At 43.4% G+C, this 20,634-nt stretch overlaps 1 protein-coding gene across 2 annotated transcripts in view; it reads right to left on the reverse strand.

Annotated features, from left to right (window-relative positions):
- The window catches only part of LOC149449727 (complement factor H-like), a 169,447-nt gene that overhangs the window by 91,547 nt on the left and 57,266 nt on the right, over positions 1-20,634 (reverse strand). For both annotated transcript variants that reach the window (XM_089692804.1, XM_089692805.1), the window contains exons 6-9: positions 8,057-8,233; positions 5,725-5,901; positions 3,202-3,378; positions 77-253 (exon numbers count right to left, since the gene is read on the reverse strand). In XM_089692804.1, coding sequence (XP_089548930.1) covers positions 77-253; positions 3,202-3,378; positions 5,725-5,901; positions 8,057-8,233 — 708 coding nt within the window. The remainder of the gene's footprint in view (positions 1-76; positions 254-3,201; positions 3,379-5,724; positions 5,902-8,056; positions 8,234-20,634) is intronic.

The raw sequence follows: 20,634 nt of genomic DNA on the forward strand, positions 1-20,634 counted from the left end.
GTCACACCAAAGAGAGGTGGCTGCTGATTGGTTGATCTGGGTTCCCGTAGTCTGTATATTGAGGTTTACTACTCACCTTCACATTGTGGAGGATTATCCCACCTAATGGAGGTTCCACTCTTCACACATTGTAGGGAGGGGTAGGAAGGGTGATATCCATCCGAACAATTTACCGTCACTGTATCCCCAATATCATAGAATGTCTTCTCTGGAACCATTTTCGCCATTGTCCAATCTGGCTTCCTACACAGATCTGTAAAGAGATTAGAAGAATGGGACAATGGGGAAAAGACTGTTTATTTTCTTTTAGCTCAAAATCTATGTATTTGTAGGAGGATCAGTAGGGATGAATGACCTGGCAATGTACAGTGAAGGAAATAAGTATTTAACCCCCTGCTGATTTTGAATGTTCGCCCCTCACAAAGAAATGATCGGTCTAAACATTGAATGTTCAGTGAATTGTAACACTGAGAGACAAAATAGCAACAAAAAAAATCAAAAGAAATGCATGTCTAATAAATTATGCACTGATTTGCATCATCATGAGGGAAATAAGTATTCGATCCCCTATCATTCAGCAGGATTTCTGGCTCCCAGGTGTCTTTCATACAGGTAACAAGCTGAGATTAGAAGCAGTCTCTTAAAGGGAGTGCTGCTAATCTCATTGTGTTACCTGTATAAAAGACACCTGTCCACAGGAGCCATCAAACCATCAGATTCCAAACTCTCCACCATGGCAAAGACCAAAGAGCTGTCCAAGGATGTCAGGGACAAGATGGTAGACCTACACAAGGCTGGACTGGGCTACCAAACTATGGCCAAGCAGCTTGGTGAGAAGGTGACAACAGTTGGTGCAATCATTCACAAATGGAAGAAACACAAAACAAGTGTCAGTCTCCCTAGGTCTGGTGCACCATGCAAGATCTCACCTCGTGGAGTGTCAATGATCATGAGAACAGTGAGGAATCATCCCAGAACTACACGTGAGGATCTTGTCAATGATCTCCAGGCATCTGGGACCACAGTCACCAAGAAAACAATTGGTAACACACTACGCCGACAAGGACTGAAATCCTGCAGTGCCCGCAAGGTCCCTCTGCTCAAGAAAGCACATGTCCAGGCCCGTCTGAAGTCTGCCACTGAACATCTGAATGATGCAGAGGAGGACTGGTGGGAAGTGTTGTGGTCAGATGAGACCAAAATCCAGCTCTTTGGAATCAACTCAACTCGCCATGTTTGGAGGAGAAGGATTGCTGCCTATGACCCCAAGAAGACCATCCCAACTGTGACACATGGTGGTGGAAACATTCTGCTTTGGGGGTGTTTTTCTGCTAAGGAGACAGGACAACTGCACCACATCAAAGGGACGATGGACGGGGCAATGTACCCTCAAATCTTGGGTGAGAACCTTCTTCCCTCAGCTAGGGCATTGAAAATGGGTGGTGGATGGGTGTTCCAGCATGACAATGACCCAAAACACACGGCCAAGGCAACAAAGGAGCGGCTGGAGAAGAAGCACATTAAGGTCCTGGAGTGGCCTAGCCAGTCTCCAGACCTTCATCCGATTGAAAATCTGTGGAGGGAGCTGAAAGTTTGAGTTGCCAAACGTCAGCCACCAAACCATAATGACTTGGAGAGGATCTGCCAAGAGGAGTGAGCCAAAATCCCTCCTGAGATGTGTGCGAACCTGGGGGCCAACTCCAGGGAACGTCTGACCTCTGTGATTGCTAATAAGGGATTTGCCACCAAGTACTAAGTCATGTTTTGTGAAGGGGATCAAATCCTTCTTTCCCTCATGAACATGCAGATCAGTCATCATTTGTTAGACGCATTTCTGCTGAATTTGTTGTTGCTGTTCTGTCTCTCAGTGTTACACCGAACATTCCATTGTTAGACCGATCATTTCTTTGTGAGGGGCGAACATTCAGCATCATCAGGGGAGCAAATATGCATTTCCTTCACTATATGTATCTGTAAGGTGATCAGTAGGGATGAATGACCTGACAATGTAAGTATCTGTAAGGTGATCAGTAGGGATGAATGACCTGACAATGTGTGTATCTGTAGGGTGATCAGTAGGGATGAATGACCTGACAATGTATGTATCTGTAGGGTGATCAGTAGGGATGAATGACCTGACAATGTAAGTATCTGTAAGGTGATCAGTAGGGATGAATGACCTGACAATGTATGTATCTGTAGGGTGATCAGTAGGGATGAATGACCTGACAATGTAAGTATCTGTAAGGTGATCAGTAGGGATGAATGACCTGACAATGTATGTATCTGTAGGGTGATCAGTAGGGATGAATGACCTGACAATGTATGTATCTGTAGGGTGATCAGTAGGGATGAATGACCTGACAATGTATGTATCTGTAGGGTGATCAGTAGGGATGAATGACCTGACAATGTATGTATCTGTAGGAGGATCAGTAGGGATGAATGGCCTGACAATGTATGTATCTGTAGGAGGATCAGTAGGGATGAATGACCTGACAATGTATGTATCTGTAACACATCTAGTAGGGCCGGGGTGCTTCTCATGTGGCTTTGAGGACAACATTGAATATACACAAATCCTTTAGACTCCAGGCTTGGGGGGCGCCTTAAAGCTGCACACGGTGTTACAGAACAGTCTGATTTTCAGGGACAGTCTCAGCGACAGCATGCACAGAGGAACTGATTATTTTCTTGTACAATTATCTTGGCTTACATACAGCAGAAGCGCCCCAATCTGATTCATTTTATTTTACTCATTGTATTCAATTCAATGTAGATACGTTTTTTTCTGTTGGTTTTAGCAGCAACGTGTATTTTTCCATCAAGCAGTTATTGACACTTTGAAGAGAAGTCAGGGAAGTCTCCATGGGAAGATTGTAGATGATATCAGCATTAAGTGTGATGTATAATCACATCGCCCCCCCCCCCATGGGGTTCGCTGATATCGGTTCTGATTACAATGATAGATGGAGATTGAGTTGGACAGCATCCAGTATTCCCATGTTCACTATACAAAGTGTATCTAATATACAGGACTATGTATGTAATAAGGCCGTACAGACAGGAATGAGGTGTAGAGGGCAATGCACCAATCAGGTTTTATGTTACATCAGTTTAGATGAGTCACACCAAAGAGAGGTGGCTGCTGATTGGCTGATCTGGGTTCCTGTAGTCTGTATATTGAGGTTTACTACTCACCTTTACATTGTGGAGGATTATCCCACCTAATGGAGGTTCCAATCTTCACACATCGTACAGAGGGGTAGGAAGGGTGATATCCAATCGAACAATTTACTGTCACTGTATCCCCAATATCATAAAATGTCGTCTCTGGATCCATCTTCAGTATTGTCTCCTCCGGCTTCCTACACAGAGCTGGGAAGTAATTAGAAGAATGGGACAATGGGGAAGAGACTATTTATTTTCTTTTAGAATAAAATGTAAGTATCTCTAGGAGGATCAGTAGGGATGAATGACCTGACAATGTATGTATCTGTAGGAGGATCAGTAGGGATGAATGACCTGACAATGTATGTATCTGTAGGAGGATCAGTAGGGATGAATGACCCGACAATGTATATATCTGTAGGAGGATCAGTAGGGATGAATGACCCGACAATGTACGTATCTGTAGGGTGATCAGTAGGGAGGAATGACCTGACAATGTATGTATCTGTAGGAGGATCAGTAGGGATGAATGACCCGACAATGTACGTATCTGTAGGGTGATCAGTAGGGATGAATGACCCGACAATGTATGTATCTGTAGGGTGATCAGTAGGGATGAATGACCTGACAATGTATGTATCTGTAGGGTGATCAGTAGGGATGAATGACCTGACAACGTACGTATCTGTAGGGTGATCAGTAGGGATGAATGACCTGACAATGTAGGTATCTGTAGGGTGATCAGTAGGGATGAATGACCTGACAATGTATGTATTTGTAGGGTGATCAGTAGGGATGAATGACCTGACAATGTATGTATCTGTAGGAGGATCAGTAGGGATGAATGACCTGACAATGTATGTATCTGTAGGGTGATCAGTAGGGATGAATGACCCAACAATGTACATAGCTGTAGGGTGATCAGTAGGGATGAATGACCTGACAATGTATGTATCTGTAGGAGGATCAGTAGGGATGAATGACCTGACAATGTATGTATCTGTAGGGTGATCAGTAGGGATGAATGACCTGACAACGTACGTATCTGTAGGGTGATCAGTAGGGATGAATGACCTGACAATGTAGGTATCTGTAGGGTGATCAGTAGGGATGAATGACCTGACAATGTATGTATTTGTAGGGTGATCAGTAGGGATGAATGACCTGACAATGTATGTATCTGTAGGAGGATCAGTAGGGATGAATGACCTGACAATGTATGTATCTGTAGGGTGATCAGTAGGGATGAATGACCCAACAATGTACATAGCTGTAGGGTGATCAGTAGGGATGAATGACCTGACAATGTATGTATCTGTAGGGTGATCAGTAGGGATGAATGACCTGACAAAGTATGTATCTGTAGGGTGATCAGTAGGGATGAATGACCCGACAATGTATGTATCTGTAGGAGGATCAGTAGGGATGAATGACCCGACAATGTAGGTATCTGTATGAGGATCAGTAGGGATGAATGACCTGACAATATATATATCTGTAGGAGGATCAGTAGGGATGAATGACCTGACAATATATATATCTGTAGGGTGATCAGTAGGGATGAATGGCCTGACAATATATATATCTGTAGGAGGATCAGTAGGGATGAATGACCTGACAATATATATATCTGTAGGAGGATCAGTAGGGATGAATGACCTGACAATGTATATATCTGTAGGATGATGGAATTGAGGAGGAATTCCATTACTTTACTTTTATCCTTTTATTTTGTAATTCTATTCTGTTTTGTTCTATGTTTTTTTTTCTTTTCTATACTTTTCTTTTCTATTCCATTCATTTATTTTCTATTCTCTACTCTATTCTGTTTTATTTTATTTTTGTAAATTCTATTCTATTTCATACGATTGCTATATTCTTACACTAATACTTATCAGCGATAGTCAGTAATATGTTTACATTTCAAATTAGTTTCATATTTGACTCAAATTCAGACAATTTATTATTTTGCACAACATTTTATTTCATTCTTTTGGATTTGTTTAAATGTTTTACTATTGTAATTTGGAAATGTAGGTACATCCAAATCTTCCAACAATGAAAATTTTGACTGAATTTTGATTGGGAACAAAACGGCTCACACACGTCTAGTAGGGTCGGGGTCCTTCTCATGTGGCTTTGAGGACAACATTGAATATACACAAATCCTTTAGACTCCAGGCTTGGGGAACGCCTTAAAGCTGCACACAGAGTTACAGAACAGTCCGATTTTCAGGGACAGTCTCAGCGACAGCATGCACAGAGGAACTGATTATTTTCTTGTACAATTATCTTGGGTTACATACAGCAGAAGCGCCCCAATCTGATTCATTTCATTTTATTCATTGTATTCAATTCAATGTAGATCAGCTTTTTTTGGTGGTTTTAGCAGCAGTATGTAATAAGGCCGTACAGACAGTAATGAGGTGTAGAGGGCAATGCACCAATCAGGTTTTATGTTACATCAGTTTAGATGAGTCACACCAAAGAGAGGTGGCTGCTGATTGGTTGGTCTGGGTTCCTGTAGTCTGTATATTGAGGTTTACTACTCACCTGTACATTGTGGAGGATTATCCCACCTAATGGAGGTTCCACTCTTCACACATTGTACAGAGGGGTAGGGATTGTGATATCCAACCGAACAATTTACTGTCACTGTATCCCCAATATCATAGAATGTCTTCTCTGGATCCATCTTCAGCATTAACAAATACGGCTTCCAACACAGAGCTGAAAGTAATTAGAAGAATGGGACAATGGGAAAAAAAATATTTTCTTTTAGCACAAAATGTACGTATCTGTAGGAGGATCAGTAGGGATGAATGACCTGACAATGTACGTATCTGTAGGGTGATCAGTAGGGATGAATGACCTGACAATGTATGTATCTGTAGGGTGATCAGTAGGGATGAATGACCTGACAATGTATGTATCTGTAGGAGGATCAGTAGGGATGAATGGCCTGACAATGTATGTATCTGTAGGGTGATCAGTAGGGATGAATGACCTGACAATGTACGTATCTGTAGGAGGATCAGTAGGGATGAATGACCCAACAATGTATGTATCTGTAGGGTGATCAGTAGGGATGAATGACCTGACAATGTACGTATCTGTAGGAGGATCAGTAGGGATGAATGACCTGACAATGTAGGTATCTGTAGGGTGATCAGTAGGGATGAATGACCCGACAATGTACGTATCTGTAGGGTGATCAGTAGGGATGAATGACCCGACAATGTACGTATCTGTAGGAGGATCAGTAGGGATGAATGAACCGACAATGTACGTATCTGTAGGGTGATCAGTAGGGATGAATGACCCGACAATGTACGTATCTGTAGGGTGATCAGTAGGGATGAATGACCCGACAATGTATGTATCTGTAGGGTGATCAGTAGGGATGAATGACCCGACAATGTACGTATCTGTAGGGTGATCAGTAGGGATGAATGACCTGACAATGTATGTATCTGTAGGGTGATCAGTAGGGATGAATGACCTGACAATGTATGTATCTGTAGGGTGATCAGTAGGGATGAATGACCCGACAATGTACGTATCTGTAGGGTGATCAGTAGGGATGAATGACCCGACAATGTACGTATCTGTAGGGTGATCAGTAGGGATGAATGACCCAACAATGTATCTATCTGTAGGAGGATCAGTAGGGATGAATGACCTGACAATGTATGTATCTGTAGGAGGATCAGTAGGGATGAATGACCTGACAATGTACGTATCTGTAGGGTGATCAGTAGGGATGAATGACCCGACAATGTAGCTATCTGTAGAAGGATGGAATTGAGGAGGAATTCCATTATTTTATTTTCTATTCTTTTATTTTGTAATTTTATTCTATTTTGTTCTATTCTATGTTTTTTCTATTCTATACTTTTCTTTTCTATTCCATTCATTTATTTTCTATTCTTTTTTCTCTATTCTATTCTGTTTTATTCTATTCTATTTTTCTAAATTCTATGCTTTTCCAGAAGTTGGCTAACACAAATACTTATCAGTGATAGTCAGTAATATGTTTACATTTCAAAATAGTTTCATATTTGACTGAAATTCAGATTATTTAATATTTTGGAAATTTTTTTTAATTCTTTTGGATTTGTTTAAATTTGGAAATTCAGGTCCATCCTAATCTCCCAATAATGAACATTTTGTATGAATTTTGATTGGGAACAAAACGGCTCACACACGTCTAGTAGGGTCGGGGTCCTTCTCATGTGTCTTTGAGGACAACATTGAATATACACAAATCCTTTAGACTCCAGGCTTGGGGGACGCCTTAAAGCTGCACACGGTGTTACAGAACAGTCCGATTTTCAGGGACAGTCTCAGCGACAGCATGCACAGAGGAACTAATTATTTCCTTGTACAATTATCTTGGCTTACATACAGCAGAAGCGCCCCAATCTGATTCATTTCATTTTATTCATTAAATACGTAGATAGTAGATACGTTTTTTTCGGTGGTTTTAGCAGCAACGTGTATTTTTCCATCACGCAGTTATTGACACTTTGAAGGGAAGTCAGGGAAGTCTCCATGGGAAGATTGTAGATGATATCAGCATTAAGTGTGATGTATAATCACATCGCCCCCCCCCATGGGGTTCGCTGATATCGGTTCTGATTACAATGATAGATGGAGATTGAGTTGAACAGCATCCAGTATTCCCATGTTCACTATACAAAGTGTATCTAATATACAGGGCTATGTATGTAATAAGGCCGTACAGACAGGAATGAGGTGTAGAGGGCAATGCACCAATCAGGTTTTATGTTACATCAGTTTAGATGAGTCACACCAAAGAGAGGTGGCTGCTGATTGGTTGATCTGGGTTCCTGTAGTCTGTATATTGAGGTTTACTACTCACCTTCACATTGTGGAGGATTATCCCACCTAATGGAGGTTCCACTCTTCACACATTGTAGGGAGGGGTAGGAAGGGTGATATCCAACCGAACAATTTACTGTCACTGTATCCCCAATATCATAGAATGTCTTCTCTGGATCCATCTTCACCATTGCCCAATCCGGCTTCCTACACAGAGCTGTAAAGAGATTAGAAGGAGGGGACAATGGGGAAAAGACCGTTTATTTTCTTTTTTTATAAACAATTTTTCTTTATCATTTTTATTATTAAAACAAAGTCCAGGTGTGCAAAGACAAGGATAGGAAAACAGATGTACAAAAACTGGACGGCTCAGCATAGGAAGAGGAATCTTAACCCTTCCCAGCAAAGATTGTACACGTGGAAAGGGCATCACACCAATGATGTAAGTATTCCAAATTACCATTCTGAGAAAAGGCATTATCATTCAGAAAGCCTAGCAAGAGTCTACGCAGAAATACCTGTAGAAAACAAATATATACAGTTAGGTCCATATATATTTGGACACAGGCATAATTTTATTTTTTTTTCAGGTATTTACCAAAACATATTCAAGCTATAGTTCTATAATGGATATGGGCTGAAAGTGCACTCTCAGGTTTAATTTGAGGGTATGTACATCCAAATTGGAGGAAGGGTTTAGGAAATACAGCTCTTAAGAGTAGCCATCCCCTCTTTTTCAAGGGACCAAAAGTAAATGGACAACTCAATCAAAAGCTGTTTCATGGCCAGGTGTGGGCTACTCCATTACTTCATCAATTAAGCAGGTAAAAGCTCTGGAGTTGATTCTAAGTGTGGGATTTGCATTTGGAATATGTTTTGGTAAATACCTAAAAAAAAACTAAAATTTTTGCTGTGTCCAAATATATATGGACCCAACTGTAGCTGACACAAATGCGATCAATAGTGTACGATGTGCTAAAAACAGTTTAAGATTCTCATGTTGCATTAATAGGTGAAAAAAAAACGAAGAAAAACAAAATTGAAGCTATACAACCGGCCAAAATTACAGTAAAATTAAGATAATTGTAAGAGAGTTCCTGCAAGAAGATTTGTGATCGGGAACGCGCAGGCGCAAAGGAGATCCTGCAGATGAATTGTTGCTCATGCGCACGCACGCAGGAATGCGCAGTTGCGCACATGCACACACACGTGCACGTGCACGGCGAAGATTGGCGCCAGACGGCCATTTAAGGAGGACCTCTGTCCAGATTCAGTGCTGACTGGTCTTCAGCTCCCCCCATGTCCTGCTTGCTCCTGTTCGTTTACCTTGTCTCTGACCTGGCTTGTTCCTGACCTGACTCTGAGTACTCTCCTGTCCCCCCAGTTTCTGACTTCGGCTCTGATCCTGTACCGCGCTGCTCGACTGTTATGACCCTGACTATCCTATGACTCCTCTCCAGTCCTGTGTCTTGGCTGCATACCTGGCTCTGCTGTGCATCTGGCAATCCACTGTACCTGCCTGGTCTATTTCTATAATACCCAAATCAGAGGATATCCTGCCTACCAAGGTCATCATCTGCAAGAACCGCAAGCAAACCTCTGGCACTCTTGTCCCCCTGGTCCCTAGACTCCCTCTGTTCCAACCTCAGCGGGGTCAGGGCTAGTGACACAAGTGAGGCCGACCTCATCAATTGTTTCTCCCATCAGGTACGTGACAATAATATATGTATTGAAGAAGGAAAGAGAAAGAATAGAAAAGACGTCTGCACCTGTCAGGGACCATTGCGACGCATGGGTCTACACATGCGTAGGTGTCTGTCAAGACATGCAGGCAGCAGGGCACTAGGACCCAGGCGCACCCGTCGTCTATGACAGTACTGGGCAGGCACTAGGACCTAGGCTGCGCCTGTCAGGTGCAGGGTGGTCTACTTAAACCAGCCCTGCACAGACACTTGTTGCCGAATGGTCTTTTGTATCCTGTTGCCTGTGTTGTGAGTACTCTGATCTGGATTGTCTGACCTTGTTGCCTTCTCCTGTCCTGACCCCTTGGCTTGCCTGACTCTGCTCCTGGATGCTCCCTTATAGATCTGATCTTCTGGTATTGACCCTGCGTGTGACCCGACTATCCCTTGCCTACCGTCTTGTACCGCACCGACCCGCTAGTTACCGACACGGCCTGTTTGACTCTGATCTTGATCATCCATCCATCCCTCAGGGATCCCCGGGCTCCCTCACATCAGACTCGTAACCCACAGGAACCTCTGGGAGACTCCTCTACCTCTGGTAGAGATACCCGGTAGCTGCGACCTGGTCCCGGAACGCTCCAAGTCCATCCCCACCATCAGGGGCCCTGGTGAACAAGTGATCCGGTACTTAGACTCCGCACTCTGGGGAGGCTCTATCAGGGGACTGATAGAGGTGCTGTCAGGTGGTCCGTTACCGCACCTCTCCCCAGTCCCCATCTCAAAAGAGGGCTGCATGTGAGTGCCACAGTTCCCAAACTTGGTTGTGTTTCTCTAAATTGTCCCGAAGGCGAGCAGATAACATTTCCATAAGCTCCGCATCTCTGATACGAGTATACAATGGTCCTTGGGACGGGGGTGAAGTCTTTATCCAGTTAAGAGCAATCAAACATCGAGCTGCTGTCAAAATATGCCTCAGTCATTTTTCATGTGGTGTGGAAATGTTTTGAGGCAACAAACTCAGCAAAAACATTTTAGGAGTGAAAGGAAAGGTGGAGTCCCATAGTCGTTGAATCATGTGATGAACTGCTCTCCGGTAGGGTACAATTCGAGAACAAGCCCAGTAATGGTGGAAGAGAGCCTTTAGCCCGTTTACACCGCCAGCACCGATCGCTGGCAGTAGGGTGTATGTTGTGTAAATGTTCCAGGGTGAGATACAAAACATAGAGGAGTTTGTGATAATTCAATTTATAGAGTGTACAAATGGAGCTTTTACTAGCTTGGGACCAAATGACTCGCCAAGTTTCTAAGGCAAGTTCATCCCCTAGAGAGGATTCCCACTCAAGCATGTAGATGTGTGTACCTAGTGTCTGAAAAGGGTAAGCGTTTAACAACTTATAAACAAGATAATTGTGCAGTGCTAAAATGTACCAAGAATAGAAAGGGGCGTCCAGTTGATAATGCAAATATATGCGTTAAATGAATTGTTCTGATAACATAGTATATAGAAAAAGTTAAAGTTCAAATAGATATGATCATAGTTCAAATAAACATCAACGCTTTCGGTGATTAAAACCAAGGTGACTCTGTTATTCCCAGCTGTGCATGATTCAATATTACGGTGCGGGGTATAGGTAAAATGCACACTCACCAGATGCGCATTTATAAAGCGCAGTGTAAACAGTAAGTGATGGTCTGCCAGGCATCCCTTCTAAGGTGGTACCGGATGCAGCCTGAGTTAGGTGGCCTTCATCTGGATTATGAGATGGTAGTAAGCTGGAGGTCCCCTTTTATTATTATTATTATTATTATTACATCGAGTTTATATAGCGCCAAAGGGTTTGCTCAGCGCTGTACAATAGAGGGGGGACAATACATGGCACAGTACAACAACAACAAACAACGTACGAGGGGTAAGAGGGCCCTACTCTTTCGAGCTTACAATCTAGGTGGGAGGGGGTAAAGGTACAGTAGGAAGTGGCTGAGGGGAATGAGGGGTGGGAGGAAAGAGGGAGAATGGCCGTTAGGTGAGGGTGGGGTAGGCTTCCCTGAAGAGATGGGTTTTGAGGGAGCGCCTGAATGTGAAGAGGGAAGGCGACAGTCTGATGGATTGGGGCAGTGAGTTCCAGAGGATGGGGGAGGACCTGGAGAAGTCCTGCAGTCGTGCATGGGAGGAGGAGACCAGGGAGCAGGATAGAAGGAGGTCCTGTGAGGAGCAAAGGGTACGGGTAGGGCGGTACTTGGGGATCAGGTTGGTGAGGTAGTCAGGGGCAGTGTTGTGAATGGCTTTGTAGGTCAGGGTTAGGAGTTTAAATTTGATGCGTTGGGCAATCGGGAGCCAGTGAAGGGAGAGGCAGAGGGGGGTGGCAGAGGTGGAGCGGGTGGTGAGGTGGATGAGTCTAGCCGCTGAGTTCAGGATGGTCTGGAGCGGGGAGAGCCTGCACTTGGGTAGGCCGGTGAGAAGAGAATTGCAGTAGTCAAGGCGTGAGATGATGAGGGAGTGTACAAGAAGTTTGGTGGTGTCTGGGGTGAGGAAGGAGCGTATCTTGGCAATGTTGCGAAGATGGAGCCTGCAGGTGTTTGTGAGTGATTTGACATGCGGTTGGAGGGAGAGGTTCGAGTCAAGAATGACGCCAAGGACTTTGGCTTGCGGGGCGGGAGTGATAGTGGAGTTGTTGGTGATGATTGTGTCACATCCTTTAAGGATGTGACACAATGGATAAACCTCTTCCAGGCACTGGGATGGTCACCAAGGAATTTCTTGGGGATTAAGTGCTCGGTGCAAAAAGGGAATATGTCCATGGTGTATTATTATTATTATACAGGATTTATATAGCGCCAACGGTTTGCTCAGCACTTTACATTATAGTGGGAGACAGTACAGTAACAGTACAGTTCAATACAAGAGGGATTTGAGGGCCTGATCCTGGGAGCTTACAATCTAGGAGGGAGGGGTTAGTGGTACAACAGGTAATAACTGTGGGGGATGGAGTGGTTGGAAGAGTAGAGGATTCCAGTCAGGGGCGGACTGACAACTCATGGGGCCCCCGAGTAATAGGGGATCATGGGGCCCCTGTGTCCTTGCCCAAGCTCAAAAAAGCCTATGAAAAAGGTACCAGGGGCATCTCATGGGGCCCCCTACTGACCCCGGGCCCTCGGGCAGTGCCCGAGGTTCCAAATGGTCAGTCCTCCCCTGATTACAGTATTAGCTGAGGGCAGGATAGGCTTCCCTGAAGAGATAGGTTTTCAGTGATCGCCTAAAGGTAAGTAGAGTAGGTGATAGTCTGATAGATTGGGGTAGGGAGTTCCAGAGGATGGGTGACGCCCTGGAGAAGTCTTGGAGACGAGTATGGGAGGAGGAGATAAGGGAGCTGGAGAGTAAGAAGTCTTGCGAGTAGCGGAGTGTACGGTTTGGGTGATAATTAGAGATAAGATCGGTTATGTAAATTGGGGCAGTGTTGTGGATGGCTTTATATGCCCATGGTGTAGTAATTACCGTATTTTTCGCTCCATAAGACGCACTTTTTTCCCCCCAAAAAAGGGGGGAAAATGTCAGTGCGTCTTATGGAGCGAATATAAAGCGGCCGATCCGGTATTTCTGCCGCCACCATGTCAGAATACCGGGCCGGACGCTCAGCTGTTCTCTCCTGCAAGGCCTTACCTGTTCCTCGCTCCAGCGCTGCACAGTCTTCCCGCGCTGGCTTCTGTGACAGCCGGGTGCCCACTGCGCATGCGCTGCGCTTTGTGAATGGTCCTGTGTTTTCTGGGACACATGACAGGTCCCAGAAGGCGCCGGGCCATTTACAAAGCGCAGCGTTTCTCGCGCATGCGCAGTGGGCACCCGGCTGTCACAGAAGCCGGCGCGGGAAGAAGAGGGAAAGACAACGCCGCGGAAGTGGGAGCGGGTGCCTGTCAAATTCAGGTACCCGCTCCCCCTCCCTCCCCAAAGGTCAGCAGTCTCTGGTCATCCCCTGCACTGTCTGCAGTCTCTGGTCATCTGTACTGTGTCCCTGGTATTTTCCCTGTACTATGTCCGCAGTCTCTGGTCATCTCCTGTACTGTGTCCGCAGTCTCTGGTCATCTCCTGCACTGTGTCCGCAGTCTCTGGTCATCTCCTGTACTATGTCCGCAGTCTCTGGTCATCTCCTGTACTGTGTCCGCAGTCTCTGGTCATCTCCTGTACTGTGTCCGCAGTCTCTGGTCATCTCCTGTACTGTGTCCGCAGTCTCTGGTCATCTCCTGTACTGTGTCTGCAGTCTCTGGTCATCTCCTGTACTGTGTCCGCAGTCTCTGGTCATCTCCTGTACTGTGTCTGCAGTCTCTGGTCATCTCCTGTACTGTGTCTGCAGTCTCTGGTCATCTCCTGTACTGTGTCTGCAGTCTCTGGTCATCTCCTGTACTGTGTCCGCAGTCTCATCTCCTGTACTGTGTCCGCAGTCTCTGGTCATCTCCTGTACTATGTCTGCAGTCTCTGGTCATCTCCTGTACTGTGTCCGCAGTCTCTGGTCATCTCCTGTACTGTGTCCGCAGTCTCTGGTCATCTCCTGTTCCTTGTCCGCAGTCTCTGGTCATCTCCTGTACTGTGTCCGCAGTCTCTGGTCATCTCCTGCACTGTGTCTGCAGTCTCTGGTCATCTCCTGTACTGTGTCCGCAGTCTCTGGTCATTCCCTGTACTATGTCTGCAGTCTCTGGTCATCTCCTGTACTGTGTCCGCAGTCTCTGGTCATCTCCTGTACTATGTCTGCAGTCTCTGGTCATCCCTGTACTATGTCCGCAGTCTCTGGTCATCCCTGTACTGTGTCCGCAGTCTCTGGTCATCCCTGTACTGTGTCCGCAGTCTCTGGTCATCTCCTGCACTGTGTCTGCAGTCTCTGGTCATCCCCTGTACTGTGTCCGCAGTCTCTGGTCATCTCCTGTGCTGTCCGCAGTCTCTGGTCATTCCCTGTACTATGTCTGCAGTCCATTGGTTCAGAATATTTTTTTTTCTGGTTTTTCGCCTCTAAACCCTAGGTGCGTCTTATGGAGTGAAAAATACGGTAGGTATAACTTTCATGATATACAATGTTGATATACAATGTTAAAAGGCCATATATTCACATACCCAAAGCATACAAGTAATTCAACAAAAAAACGATTGAAATGCTGTGGCATGACCTTAAGAGAGCGATTCACACCAGACATCCCAAGAATATTGCTACACTGAAACAGTTTTGTGAAGAGGAGTGGTCCAAAATGAAACATTTGGATGAGGTTATTGCTGCCAAAGGAGGGTCAACCAGTTATTAAGTCCAAAGGTTCACATATTTTTTCCTCCCTGCACTGTAAATGTTTACATTTTATGTGCAATTAAACCATGGCAACATCTAATGTTTGTGTGGTATTATGTTCAGCAGACTGTGTTCTTCTATTGTTGTGACTTAGATGACGTTCAGAGCACATTTTATGCCCAATTCATGCAAAACTCCACGTAATCCCAAGGGGCTCACATACTTTTTCTTGCAACTGTATATAGGCTAAAGTAGATAATACATACAGCATAAAGCTTCTGAGCAAACTGACCAGTTGGAGTTTCAATATGGCCGCCGGACCTCCGTGATCCGGCGGCGTGACGTCACAACGTGCAGGATCCTCCTTGACACGTTTTAGTATGTTCTCAAAAGGGATGTGCCATTGCCGCCTGACATCTATTCTGCTCCTTAAATAGCCCTAGATTGACTGCTCAATTAGCGGGCGCCATCTTGCCGGAGGTTAACGCGAAATGCGCATGCGCTTGGTTGCGAGCACCATTTTGCGTTGGTCCGGAATGTTAACGTAATGTCGAAGACCAGCGGGAAGTGGGCATGTGTAAGTGCCATCTTCCGTGGGTCCAGCGGAGATAGTACAGGCAGCTCGTACGCTATTACAGGTATTATGCAGGTAAGTAAATAAGGTCACCGAGGACATATAACTATTACACAGGTCTGCAAAAACATTTTTTTCAAGAGCTGTTTTGCTTATTCCACGTAATCTTTATGTGTTTTTTGGTGCGCCGAACCTGAACATGACCTCCATTTTGTCATAGGACATCACGTTTCCTGACAATTTAGGTAACTATGTTAAATAAGGCAATACCTCAAAATAAATGGAAATAGACTTCTAAAATTAAATTTTTATTACAATTTTTTCATGAAAATCCTTTTTTGAACTGAAATGAGCTCACCTACACACACTAAACTCGATTCTTCTTCCCTGTGAGGCTCCTCTTGGTGCATTTAGGCTTGTGAGTAGCATCTGGAATGTCTCTCTGAAGCATCCAACAGTAGTCTGCCATCATTGTAATGCTCCATTTTCCCTGGTATCTCCTTTCCATCTCTTTAATGTCTTGGTGGAATCGTTCACCTTGTTCCTCACTCACAGCTCCCAAATTTTCTGGAAAGTAGTCAAGGTGGGACTGGAGGAAATGCACTTTCAAACTCATCAGGCAACCTAAAGTTTGAAATGCTTTCAGCATTCGTCCGACGATCTTTTTGTAGTGAGGATCTTTGTTATTGTCTAAAAATTTCTGTACGACTTCTTTAAATGCAATCCACCCTTCTTTGTGAGGATCCGTCATGGCATTGACAAACTCTTGATCAACTAGAAGCCTTCTAATGTCTGGTCCGACGAACACACCTTCCTTCAATTTTGCCTCCAACAGGCCTGGAAACTTGGTGACCAAGTATTTGAAGCATTCTCCATCTCTTGGAAGTGATTTTACGATTTGCTTCATCAATCCCAATTTTATGTGAAGAGGTGGTAGAACTTTATGGGAAGGTACCAAAGTTTCTTTTTTCACCGACTGTTAGCACCCTCGGCTGCCAACTCTTCTTGGTCCAGTGATTTTGTGGGTCTGGACTGTCCCATAGATACAGAAAACAAGGGTATTTGGTATACCCAGCTTGTTGCCCGAGCAGCATGCACAAGACCTTCAAGTCCCCACACACTTGCCAACCATGGTCTTCATATTTTCATGGTCTTCATATATTCACTCAGAGCTGCACTTGTATTCACCCCCTTTGCAGGGGGGGGAGGGGCAGATATTGTTTACCTGCAAATAACAACAAAGGGCCAGAAGAGAACTAGGGAAATGAGGAAATATAATTTTTTTTTCCCTAAAACTTGCTTAGCTTATGTATACTGTATATTGCTGACCATCAGATTTACAGTGCTATATTTTTTTTATACATAACTCGGACAAGGCCTTTAAGGTTTTTTTGGCATTTTATATCTTAAATGCACTTATGTGAATTAATTATTAGTAATTTGGACTTTAAATTTGGTTAAAAACCCATAATATTAAAAAAAAATTAAAAAATGTGATAAATTTGAAGACATTTTTTCATTTTGTGGCAAATCATGACGTCTAGGAGTTTTTTCAATATTTTATTTGTTTTCAGCACACCAAAATACATGGAAATTAGATGAAAATAATCAAGCAGCTTTTTAGTCGTAGACCTGTGTTATCATCATGACAAGAATTACATATTAGTCAACGAGTGAGTAGAAGATGTATAAAAAATGTTTTTATAAAAATTTAAAAAGTGATAAAAAAGAGGGGAGCCACCTGCTCTATCTAGACTGTAGCCTAATATACATACAAAGATAAATAAGACGGTAAAATAAGAACAAAAAAATAATATACAAACAAAAAATATATATAAAATGATTCCATAATTCACAAGCTATATGAAGGTAAAAAAATTGAAAATTGAAAATATGAAATCAGAATACCTCTCTAATAGTAGAAATCATAAAAAACAAACTCAAATGGTGTAAAAAAAAACAAATAAAAAAGGCATAAGAATAGTAGCTTAAAATAACAAACAATAAATGATAAAATATACTAAATAGAATGCTATGGACTAGAATCAGATGCCGTAAAAATGTCTACCATAAAAATGTAATACCATAAACATAAAAGGCATAAAAATAGTAACTTAAACTGTTAAATGATAAAAAATATATAGAATAGAATGCTATGGACTAGAATCAGATACCATAAAAATGTCTAAAACCACAATAAGACTCAGAATAAGAAGACTTATAGTGAATCATAGATAATGAATAAATAAAAGGCAGGGCTCTAATAAAGACCTAAGTGAAACGTCAAAGATAAACAATTAAAAACCAGCTGTTAGCTATAAAACAATTAATGTTTATGTCTATGCTGTGGCCTGCAGGGCTTAATGTCCTCATGTCATAGATCCACTTTGTTTCCATTTGTGAAACAAGTCTGCTTTTGTTGGACCCTCACCAATGGTTTTGAATTATATCTATACCAGTAAACTTTAACGTAGACGGGTCTCTGCCATGGTGGTATCTGTAATGTTTTGATAGTGAATGTTCCTTCAAGCCCCTCTTAATATTGTAAATGTGCTCCTGGAATCTATCCCTTAGTCTTCTAGTGGTGTGACCTATGTACTGTTTGTGACATGGGCACTCAATTAGATATACAGCATAGCGACTGTTAAACATTATGAACGAAGATATGTTGTAAGTTCTTCCTGTGGATGTGGATGTAAAGGATTCTGTTTTCGTTAAAGAGGTCGTGCTCTGCTGGCAAATGACACATTTTTTTTACATGGAAAAAAGCCTTTCATGGTAGTAAAAAAGTGGATGTTAAAAGAGGGATCTATTACAGTAGGGCAAAAAAGTATTTAGTCAGCCACCAATTGTGCACGTTCTCCCACTTACAAAGATGAGAGAGGCCTGTAATTGGCATCATAGGTAGACCTCAACTATGAGAGACAAAATGAGAAAACAAATCCAGACAATCACATTGGCTGATTTGGAAAGAATTTATTTGCAAATTATGGTGGAAAATAAGTATTTGGTCACCTACAAACAAGCAAGATTTCTGGCTCTCACAGACCTGTACCTTCTTCTTTAAGAGGCTCCTCTGTCCTGCACTCATTACCTGTATCAATGGCACCTGTTTGAACTTGTTATCAGTATAAAAGACACCTGTCCACAACCTCAAACAGTCACACTCCAAACTCCACTATGGTGAAGACAGAAGAGCTGTCAAAGGACACCAGAAACAAAATTGTAGACCTGCACCAGGCTGGGAAGACTGAATCTGCAATAGGCAAGCAGCTTGGTGTGAACAAATCAACTGTGGGAGCAATAATTAGAAAATGGAAGACATACAAGACCATTGATAATCTCCCTCGATCTGGGGCTCCACGCAAGATCTCACCTTGTGGGGTCAAAATGATCACAAGAACGGTGAGCAAAAATCCCTGGACGACACAGGGGATCTAGTGAATGACCTGCAGAGAGCTGGGACCAACGTAACAAATGCTACCATCAGTAACACACTACGCCGCCAGGGACTCAGATCCTGCAGTGCCAGACGTGTCCCCCTGCTTAAGCCAGTACATGTCCGTGCCCGTCTGAAGTTTGCTAGAGAGCATTTGGATGATCCAGAAGAGGATTGGGAGAATGTCATATGGTCAGATGAAACCAAAATAGAACTGTTTGGTAGAAACACAACTTGTCGTGTTTGGAGGAGAGAGAATGCTGAGTTGCATCCAAAGAACACCATACCTATTGTGAAGCATGGGGGTGGCAAAATCATGCTTGGGGGCTGTTTCTCCGCAAAGGGACCAGGATGACTGATCCATGTACAGGACAGAATGAATGGGGCCATGTATCGTGAGATTTTGAGTGCAAACCTCCTTCCATCAGCAAGGGCATTGAAGATGAAACGTGGCTGGGTCTTCCAACATGACAATGATCCCAAACATACCGCCCGGGCAACGAAGGAGTGGCTTCGTAAAAAGCATTCAAGGTCCTGGAGTGGCCTAGCCAGTCTCCAGATCTCAACCCCATAGAAAACCTTTGGAGGGAGTTGAAAGTCTGTGTTGCCTAGCGACAGCCCCAAAACATCACTGCTCTAGAGGAGATATGCATGGAGGATGGGCCAACATACCAGCAACAGTGTGTGCCAACCTTGTGAAGACTTCCAGGAAACGTCTGACCTCTGTCATTGCCAACAAAGGATATATAACAAAGTATTGACATGAACTTTTCATATTCACCAAATACTTATTTTCCACCATAATTTGCAAATAAATTCTTTCCAAATCAGCCAATGTGATTGTCTGGATTTTTTTTCTCATTTTGTCTCTCATAGTTGAGGTCTACCTATGATGCCAATTACAGGCCTCTCTCATCTTTTTAAGTGGGAGAACTTGCACAATTGGTGGTGGACTAAATACATTTTTGCCCCACTGTACATTAGGAGAAATCCTATTTCTGAGGGTGGGTGTTTTCGAAAAATGATTTCTGGCCTTTCAAAATGGGGGTCTGCTCTCAAAATATTACAGTTCTTGTTAATAATCTTACTAACTGTTTTGAATTGTATGGAGAAGGATGTTACAAATGGACAGAACTTGCCGCTTCTCTGGATAGTAGAATTAGACCAGCTACAGTATATGATCCATTTCCATGTCTAACTTAGCTTTATCATAACCTTTTTCAATGAACCTCTGTAGCTTTGGTGTGGTAAGCTTCTATATTGGTACAATTCCTTCTCACCCTCATAAATTGGCCCCTAGGCATATTAGCTAGCCAGGAAGGGTAACGGCAGCTATCTGTCGGGATGTAACTATTTCTATCAGTTTAACAACTTATAGGCATCTGAGATTAAGCCTTTTCGAGAGGGACCTTCTGCCTGAAGTTTTTCGAAGGGTGTAGGTTCAGGAAACTGCAGTGCAGAAGTCAGGGAAAGGGCAAAATGTCTTATTTGCAAATAGCCATAGTGAGCTGCAGAGGGAAAATTATATTTAGATTGTAGTCGCTCTGTCAGGGAACGAGAAGATCGCCGCGGCGCACGAATCTGTGCATGCGCAGGATCCCGACAAGGCATACAGGAAGGCGGGCACGAGGACCCAGGTGTGCCTGTCACCAATGA

Source organism: Staurois parvus, unplaced genomic scaffold, assembly GCF_062004578.1.
Source record: "Staurois parvus isolate SC_StPar_1 unplaced genomic scaffold, SC_StPar_1.0 ptg000605l, whole genome shotgun sequence".
In the NCBI taxonomy this organism is placed as follows: domain Eukaryota; kingdom Metazoa; phylum Chordata; class Amphibia; order Anura; family Ranidae; genus Staurois; species Staurois parvus.